Raw genomic sequence first — 9791 nt, 5'->3', positions numbered from 1 at the left:
GTTGAAGCAACCTGCAATCGTTCAGGTCGGTTCGCCTGGTGAAATTTTTAAGGAAGTCACCTAGGGACAGCGATTTTGATTTAAAAAAAGCATACAGACAACAGTATTCACCACATAGATCAGATTTCTCGTTTTGCAATCGAAAATGATTCCTACTGAAATGCGCGTCGACCGATTTCAAAAAATTTATAATAGGTGGAACGAGTGGTTCAAATCCATAAGAATCGAAGAACTCAGCTTTTTTGGAACGGGTTATGTGCACCGCTACCCAATGACTCCCCGGCAGATTGGACGGGTCCAAGTTGATGACGTAAGTGCCAGCTCTCTTCTTGCCGGGCAACTTATCGGATGCGAAAACCCCCCGAAAGCATTTTCTTGTTTTTAACTCTCCTGTTAATAACCTCTCTATCTGCGAGCTATCCATTTTTTTCTAAAATCTAAGGTAGACCGACCTGGTTTTATCGACTTCTATCGCACTCTCGTATTCCGCATACATCAATAACATTGCCGGAGCCGACAAAGAAGACGCGAACGTGATGTCCACAACCAAATCACCACTTTCAGCCGGTGACGTATGATCCTCGGTGCTCGATCCGTCCGGTGTGAGATCCTGCACTATAATAAAATAACCTTTCGCGAACATTTCTTTTGTTATCGTGTTACCTCTGTCCGAGTGCAGGTTTCCAATGCCATTTATCATGCTTAAGTAAGCGTGAGTGTAAAACCCAGTCAAATTATCAAAGGACATCTCAAGACCCTGTGATGGGATTGGTTGCCCATTGTAATACAGGCAGTAATTGGTGATGTTGAAATGTTGCAGTTTGAATGGATTCTTGGTGCACGAACCTACGTAAACGTCGTGTGAGATCATAGCGAATAATATCCTTATGGGCAACTTGCCTTGCACGAGTCCTCCTTGATTGAAATAACGGACGCCTCTCTGTATGGTGAACGTTTTAATGTCGGTTCTTCTGTATGGATAGACTGCGTTATTGGTGAGCAGATATTTCTCATCTGATAATAATCGTGTATGAGAAACGTTATAATGAGTCATGTACAGCGTAGCGTCCAAAATTTTCAGCTTGGACTGTTGAGATTTTTCCTTGATGTAGAAAGCGTCTTTGGCCAGAGAAAACTTCATTTTCACGTCAACACCATTCAACATGAACTTCTCCTGATTTAACACGTCGGAGAATATCCTACCTTCCAATTGCACCACCCTACTATTCTTGAACATCTTCTTCCGTTCCGCATACCCCTCGTTTTCCAAATCCTCACCCTCACCATCCAAAACCCAACCCGCACATTTGAGATGAGTGTTCGAGGCATCCAGCCCATAGTTAAGTATTGTTTCTAGATATGCTCTGTAATGGTAATTTGATTCAAAGGGTGTCACCAAATGCCCATTCATTTCCACGTTACATTGCGAGAACATAGAATGCAAAATGTTATTTACTACACCGGGTTGGTCTTCATCGGACGAAGTGTAATCGGAGCCATCTAACTTGGTGAGTTTCACCTTCAAGCTCAGTCGAGCACTGCTCAAATCCTTATATGTGGCACTACCTCCATCCCGCACGTGAAATTCAATCGTAGTCGCTGAATCTAGAGAAGTCGTAGGTTTGTGGGGAATTTCTCGCCTACCCATGATTTCGTGTTGCTCCAGTTTTACGGAGAACAAGTCCAGGGAACTGTGTAGTACGGTCGTCATGATGGTGAATGTTACTCCCCCAACAACTAAACTCCGAATGAATAAAATTATAAAAACTCTCCCCCTTTAAGAGAAGATATCAGTGGCCCTATTTTTTTTCTTCCTCACCCTTCTTTTAGATTTCCTTTTAATTACTTTCCCCCTGCCATTTTGATTCTTACGCTTCTTCCTAATATAGTTCATTTTGCTACCTTTTCCTTTCATCTTCTTTGCTGTGACGCGAGATTTGGAAATCCTCCCTTTTCTCACTATCCTGAGTCCTGACCCAGTCATCATCTGAGAAATCTTAGTCTCAGCCTTATTCTTGAGGTTCCGCCCTGCTTCGTTAACGCGCTCTCTAAAAGCTTCTCGAGGGAGTCCACCGGCAGCAATATCGCTCAATGTTCCCATTCCCACGTTCATAGCTTCTTTTCCAACTGCTTTCGCACCCTTAACGACTAGTGGCTTCACCATTCGCCAAAGGCTGCTGAAGATGCTCCCGAATCCTCGTCCTCTTTGATATCTGCGATTAGCAACGTACACCTGCCCAATGTTTCCATCAACCCCTCGTCCCACGTGCACTAAATAGCGACGCACATCCGCCGACATCTCGTAACACAATGCGCGATCTCCGCTCCAGTCCTCCTTTTTAATAGTCAATTTTCCTAAAATGAAACGTGAGCCGAGAGTGTTCTGTCCCACCATGGAATGGTATCAATCTTCCCATTTCGTCCAAAAGTTTAACTTCAATACTGTCTATGCGATTCTTTTCCAGAGGGTAGTAGTAAATGGGATTGAAGACGTGATCCGTTTCTTTCGCCCTAACTATCCGTAATAACCTGGTGGTAACCTCTCCGACAGCATTCGGTTGAATCATATCCGTATACACATACATGTAACCTGTTTCGGGATTAAAATCTGAAATGGTTTCTTCAACCTTCACTATCTCTCCGCGAGCCTTTCCCCTCCTCATATCCAAATATGACTTCGTGTTCTCCAAAATGTGGGTATGAGCCCTTCCCGCCTCATCAGTCTGCATGGACGATAAGAAATGTTGCATGGAGTGATAATACCCCATTGGAATCTGAATCTTAACACCATCGTTCGAGTTTATAAAGTGAGCGGCCTCCTCTATGTCTTCTTCACCATAAGGTTTATATAGTACTTCGGGAAGCAGCAGTCTAAAAAGTGAGATTTCCCCTATTATGCTCGACACTACCCCAACGTCGAAGTTTAAGAACACCACACTCCACAAATGATAAAAAGAACTGTATGTTCCTCTAGGTAGTTGCAGGTAAAGCGATGGTACGACTCTCACAAAAGCGAAGTCTGATGTGTAAAGTTCGCGCTTCATTTCTCTGAATACTTCACTAAAGTCATCCGCATATAGCGTCCTCAACACGTCGGTGAAACTGGAATATTTCACGATGTTGGGGTCGAGCACGTATCGAACACCAAACTTTTCATTGCTGATTATGATGTTAACGTTCGGAGGTGCATCAGAAAGAGTTCTGTAATTCATTCTGTAATCAAAATTAAATTCTTCAAGCATGTCCAGGAGGTGAACTCGATGAACGCTATTGTTGGGGAAAACGAAATTGTGAAAAGATGCGTAGGTTCCATACTCCAAAATAAGAGGGGGTAAACCTAGAGGCATGGAAATAGTGATCGCACCTAAGGGTTTCCTTGCCAAAGGCAATCGGTTGCTTTCCAGACTTCTCGTTACTCTCCCTCCTCTTTCACGTGTATGGGGGTTCTCGATCTCGGGGTATGAAATTTGAGCCAATCCCACCTCCCACTCCCCATCGAACATGAATTCCTTCGGTAAAACATTCGTAAAATGGGATATTGTGTTCTCTCTGAATATGTTGAGGGAACTACTGCTGAAGACTGTGACATAATGCTGCGACATGTCGACTCCCCCAAAACACTCGAAATACTATGATCAAATTGGCTCGCTCGCTAGCAATTTATACCTGTCCAGTTTTGGGCCTACTAAATTAAATCATACATGAGAGATATCCGACGCGCGAATCCAAGAATTAAAAGGGTCACCGTAACCTTCCCACTTCACTAAATATTCCATAGCCTTTCCTTTTCCTCGCCTCTTCAGTATGCGTTCTATCTTAAATCGTTCGGGCAAAGTCACCTTGACGAGCTCTTGCTCGTAAAATGAGCCTTGGATCTGTTGCCCACTTAGGTCTTCTATGTGATAACTTGGAACGCTTTTACCTATCTTAACTGATTTAACTTTGAATATTTCTTCAGTAAAATTTTTATCGTACCCCTTCATGAAAGGCAACCTCTCTTTGCTGATGCGGATGAAATCACCTACCGAGAGCAGGGGCTTTTTCATAGATTTTTTAAGGTTGTTCTTCGAATTCGCCAGTCGCAATCCAATTTCATACGAGTTGCGAATCGAAACAGAGCTGGGTTTAACCCCAGTGCTGGAATGAACAGTGTCGTTGTATGAATTTAACAAACGTGGTAGCACTTTCACGAAATTATATGTGTTCGATGCAGTGAAGTACATGAAAAGTTTTCTCTTGAGTGTTCTATTGAAGCGTTCCACGATAGCTGCTTTCACATCCGGATTGCTCGTTGTGTAAAATTTAACGCCTCTTTTCAAAAGGAAAGTTTTGAATTGGGTATTAACGAATTCCTTGCCCTTATCGGACTGAATCTTCAAAGGAATGCGTGTCTTGAAAATCTTTTTGAATGCATTTATTATACTCGAGGATTTCTTGGTTTTCAGTGGAAACGCCCAAGCATACTTTGAGAACAGGTCTATGACTGTCAGAATGTACTGATAGTTTGAATTAAACCGTTTGTATTTTCTCATATCGATAAGGTCACATTGCCATGTCTCATCGATTGAATACAGTGCATAATAATTCCTCAAGAATTTTTTCCTAGCAGGTTTGTGAAGTGTGTGAGAATCTTGCCCGCTGAGCCAACTTGCAACAAAGGAACGAGGTAGTTTCGAATATTCACTCAATTTCGAAGCGGATGAAAAACTAGCGGGATGTGAGGGCTCGTAGTAGATTTTCTTTAACTTTTCTTTCGCGTAGGATACGGAGTCCATGGTGACTTTCTTTTTATGACTCGCCCTGTCCGCCTCGGAGATTTTAACTTTCTTTCGCCGCTCGGGCTTCTTTTTCTTTCGCAGCTCGGGCTTCTTTTTATTTCTCCCTCGGTTAGACCCTCTGGAATTATTGCTTCTAAGTCTTCCATCGCCTGCGATTGTGTCCCCTTCGCGCCTCCTTGATTCCTTCCTGACCATTGGTCTAACTTTTTCGCTGACAGTTCGAAATTTTCACCTAATATTCGCTCTTTCTCTTGTTCGAAGATTGGTATTTTGATTGGCTTTTGCACCTCCTCAGCAGCGGCTATGTATTCCTTCAAGGCGCGATTGTATCTGTACCACTTCTCCGAGTCGCTCAAACCTTTCTCTTTCAAAACGCTAGTCAACTGCTGATCCAAACTAGTCCTGCGCTTATCGAAAATAGTCTTGTCGAATTCCCTAGGATCGATAAGCAAGTACTTTTTCAAACTCATCTCGAAGCGATAGCCCCAATCACTGTGGAAAGGAGAGTTCCTAATAGTGCTGGGAGAAATCCTCCTTTTTGAACTAGTATTTTTCGTTTCTTTCGCAGCGGCACTTTCCTGCAACACAGAGTCCTGAGTACGGACTTGAAGGGGGTCAACTTTTTCCTAACCTCGGGATCAATGGGTAGATTTCCGTTCAGAACGTTGATGCAAACCTCGCACAACGCCTTGGTGAGATCTAAACCCGAAAGCGAAATAATTGCTTTCCTAAGCTTTGGTGAACTACGTTTTATATTCTGAAAAACGTGAATATGCTTACGCAGTAGTTTCTCGCTCATGCTTCCACTTCCAAGCAACTGCCTACGTCAGCTGTAGGAGCGTACACGTACGTTTGCTCGTCTGGAAAAATATGGCTGGTAAACCTCAGTTTCCCAGACCTCTCCTGAGAAAGATCAAGCACTAAATAACCAAACGGTTCTTCGGTTGCATCCTGATATGCCTTGAACAATTCCGTAGGTTTCTCTGGATACACCTGCCTCGCTAGATAAAGGAACTGCTGAGTATCTCTGGGATTTTTGAAAGCTACGATGTGTTTGGCGTTCAGCGAAATATTTCGAGATTCTCTGCTTTGATGAAATATATTCTGCGTGATCAGTATCACTGAAATGTTACAGTGGTGAGAACCCCGGGTGAATAATTTGCTAACTTCCGAGTTATAACATTCATGCATTAAATCGTCAATGACGTAAAGGGTTGGTAACCTCCTCGGGTTGTCGAAAGAAGGCAGTTCGTGCTCGAATTCAACTCCGGGAAGATTATCCTTTGGTTCACTCCCTTTGAAGAAGATCCAAATCACACGTTCAATATCTCCATCCACCAATTCGCACAAGTTCCTCAAAAATTTTACGACAAAGGTTGATTTACCGCAGCACGAAGGTCCAGCGCAGATGCAAGTGAAAGGATGTTTCCACTTCAGAGGCATGGGGGCAACTAACTCAGCCTCATCGTGCGCCTATCTTTATTAAACGTTGGCTGTTTGATCGAAAAACGTAATCAACTTTTTCAATTCACCTATTAAGCTGGACGTATGGGTTGCGCATTTGATTCCAAATAATGCCGGGTCGTACTTGCCCGCCCTCACGAGTTTGTTTCTGAATTCATTGAATTCGTAAAAAATATCATTTTTGAAAAAGTACAACATCCCATTAAGATAACGGAACACTGAATCTACTCCTTCAGGTATACCGGTAAAAAGTCTGGAAGTGATTCCAAATTGTTTAGCCTTGAATGTACACTCATCTATTTCCATGACGTACTCATCGTTGTAAAACAAGTACGTGCGCCCAGTATGTGAACTAACGACAGCCTGAACGTCGACTTCATTTCTGGAACCCAATTCCCTAACATTCTTTGGATAACCTGGTACGGGTTGTAGGGATGGATATTGGAACATATATACTAATTTTTCGGAGAAGAGCACTATTTCCCCGGACGGTCTTTGATATATTGCCTTAACTTTTTTGAAATTCCTTGGCAAAAATGCTAACCACTCGGAGAGCTGCAAAGGTTTGGAAACATTACCCCCACCATTCACATCCACCAACCAAACCCTGCCCTCGTAAAAAACGTACATTATCTGGTTCACTATGAGGAAATCGCGGCCCATTTTAATGTCACACATGTTAACATCACCGTCGGGAACCGATCCTCTTCCTCTCCCCCCACCTCCTTCACCTTCAAACCCCTCTACCCCATCATCCTCCTCATCGTTTGATTCTTCTCTTCCTCTACCTCCCGCCACCCCATCATCTACCTCCTCCTCCTCATCTTCATCCTCTGTCCAGGATTCCCCCTGAGGTGGAGGTTGGGTTTGCACCGCGGGTGGGTCTCCATACAAACTGCGAATTCCCGCAATGTCGTCCTCATGCAGAGATAATCGATACGATTCAGTGTACGATGCGTACATGATCGAATTCGGATCGTTAGAATGCGAGAGTCCGAGAGTGTGTCCTATTTCATGTAGAAGTACGTGAAAAAGGTTAGTGTGATGTGCGGGTGCGTTTTTATCTCGCCCTAAATACCACGTCTCCGATTCATCCAAATGAATTTCGATATGATCTTTCCACTCGGCCGGAAACTTCGCATGTCCTAATATGTATCCAGGGCCGAAAAAACGATACGGGCATAACTGAGAGGGGGAGAAATATCTGTGTAACCCACCTCTCTCGGAAATGATTATATCCGCATTATAAGGATCGTATTGAAATTCCAGATTCGTCTCATCTCCCCACATTTTGAACGCCGCTTCTGCGAGTTTGATGTGTTCGGCGTCGCTAAGAGCATATCGCCACTTTATGACTCTTTTTGACCAAGTGGCAGATGATGCAGAGTACCTACCGATGTCACTCATTCCACATCTTGGTAAGCGGGTAAGCTTGATGGCGTCATCTACACTGACGTTGTAAAATTCTGTCATCCTCAAAAATGCATTCTCAACATCCGAATGGTTCAAATTTATCATTTGGTTTTCTGAGGCGTCCAGGTATCCGAACGCATGCAGGAAAGACCGCATGCACTTATTATCAACATCGGATGAATTGAGGGTCAACTCCTGAGAGTTGCAAATTGTGGAAAGTAAACAGGTTATCAAGAAAAGCCACATGTCTTAGGCTGAATAACCTACACAATCGTAAAGAAAAGTCTAATTTGGTTGACCAAATTGTAGCATCTATGAATCCGAATGCTAGCTGGAAGGGGCACTTGGTGACACCACTGCACTAGTCGGGGAAGCAGAAGCCTCTTGCACACACTGAACAAGACCTGCCAAATGAATGACTTCCACCTTGGAACTTCGCGCTATATATATTGAGAGCACAATCCTCACATTATTCACGCTATCGCAATATAGTACGTTTTATCGTTGGTGGGATGAGTCTCCCTTTTCGCGGGAAAACACCATTCGCATTTGATAAGTGGTCTTTTTTTTTATAAAATTATTTCAAATTAGGTAATGCCCCCACGCCAATGTATTAATTCCATCATCTTTGATATGTCTCTTATCATCTCGCGAACTGAGAGCTATCTTGTTGACTTGAACGGTGCACATTTTATGTAAATCTGATCTTATCATGCTCATTTTTTTGTATGAATCTATTCCAGTTCGCACACAAGTCACATAGTCATTAAATGTTAAACTATTTGAAACAGTTATTTTCTTTACTCCCTTTGCCCGTTTTGAGACTCTGCCTCCTATCAACTTATAGGAGTACATTTTACTTCTAAGTCCTGCAAAGTGAGTGATGATCGCACTACCGCTTTCGTCCTTCATTTTTCCCACTACTTTGTTATTTGTTTGGGAATGGCAAGGGTGGTTAACTGGGTAATTTGAAGTTTCATAGGAGGAGAGATCTGTGAGCATATCGGAGAAGAAATCTTCAGTTTTTATTTCCACAATGTAGGAGTCTGTGTCCATGTAGCAGAGCTGCATTTTGTCACCATATTTAGCTTTCAGATTGTCATAGTAGTATTTATACATGTGTATTTTTGAAATATCTAGTACTGCCTGCCCGATGTAAATAGGTTTATTCATTAGTATGGATGCCTTTCTCCGATGCACGGCCACGAGATTTTCACCAAAGATAGTGCGATCTATAAATCTAGAATTTGCTATTAATTTATTGAGCCTCCTCGCATTTGAAACCAAGTCCATTGAAAGCCTCTTCCTCACGCATTCTAGCGTCTTGCCAAACACGGAGTTCACCATTTTCTTGTAAAAATCCTTGCTAAAGTCGTCAACTGCCAATTTCCTCATTTCAGAATTGAGTGTAATGTATGGTCTCATCCATGCCGATTGGTCGAATTCAATAACGCGATGCACAGTATTCAATTTTAAATTATATTTTAAATTTCGATAGTGCAGAACATATCTTTCTTTGTTCAAAAGGGTTGTCAATAGTTTGGGGCACTTTCCGGTGGGTGGGATTCGCGTTTCCGGGCAAAGGGGTAGGTCGGAGTGGTGATCGTGCAGGCACTGTGGGTATTCTAAGTCGACTTCAAACACGTATCCTTTCGGACTATCATCGGGAATCACTGAAATACTGCTAGCATCCATAGGCTCAACCCATCTAAATCCCCCAGTAGGTAAAGGTTCAATCATTGCCCACCCATACAGGTTATTGGCATCCACGTACATTATATAGCGGCTCTCCTGTTCTGCATCGTATTCTTCTCCCATATATTTATTATTAGCTTCGCTGTAGCGTTTAACACATTGACTTATTCCTCCTCTTATACCCCTTTCCATCATCATCAGCATATCGTAATCGGTGAGTAGTTCTAACCGAACACCGGTGAGGCGCAGCATCGCATCGAAGGCCAGTCCAGGTGAAGTTAGATACCAAGCTGGATCGAGCCCGTATGTTGACATGCATACGCTTCGAAAGGACTCAAATACATCAGCCAAAAGAAGAACGTCTGTTTTTAAATAAACATCGGAGTACTCTCCGAGAGTTTTACAACCAAAGTCCTCCCAAACTTTTTTGGAGAATTCAAA

General features: G+C 42.9%; 1 protein-coding gene across 1 annotated transcript; it reads right to left on the bottom strand.

Moving 5' to 3' along the window:
* Window positions 1-430: 430 nt before the first annotated feature.
* Window positions 431-1711, bottom strand: LOC124164399 (uncharacterized protein F54H12.2-like). The gene has a single exon (XM_046541722.1). It carries the CDS (start codon window positions 1709-1711, stop codon window positions 431-433), a length of 1281 nt encoding a protein of 426 aa, XP_046397678.1.
* Window positions 1712-9791: the final 8080 nt, after the last annotated feature.

This window comes from Ischnura elegans, chromosome 8 (genome assembly GCF_921293095.1).
Source record: "Ischnura elegans chromosome 8, ioIscEleg1.1, whole genome shotgun sequence".
Lineage (NCBI taxonomy): Eukaryota > Metazoa > Arthropoda > Insecta > Odonata > Coenagrionidae > Ischnura > Ischnura elegans.
This window is presented reverse-complemented; position numbering and strand designations above follow the sequence as displayed.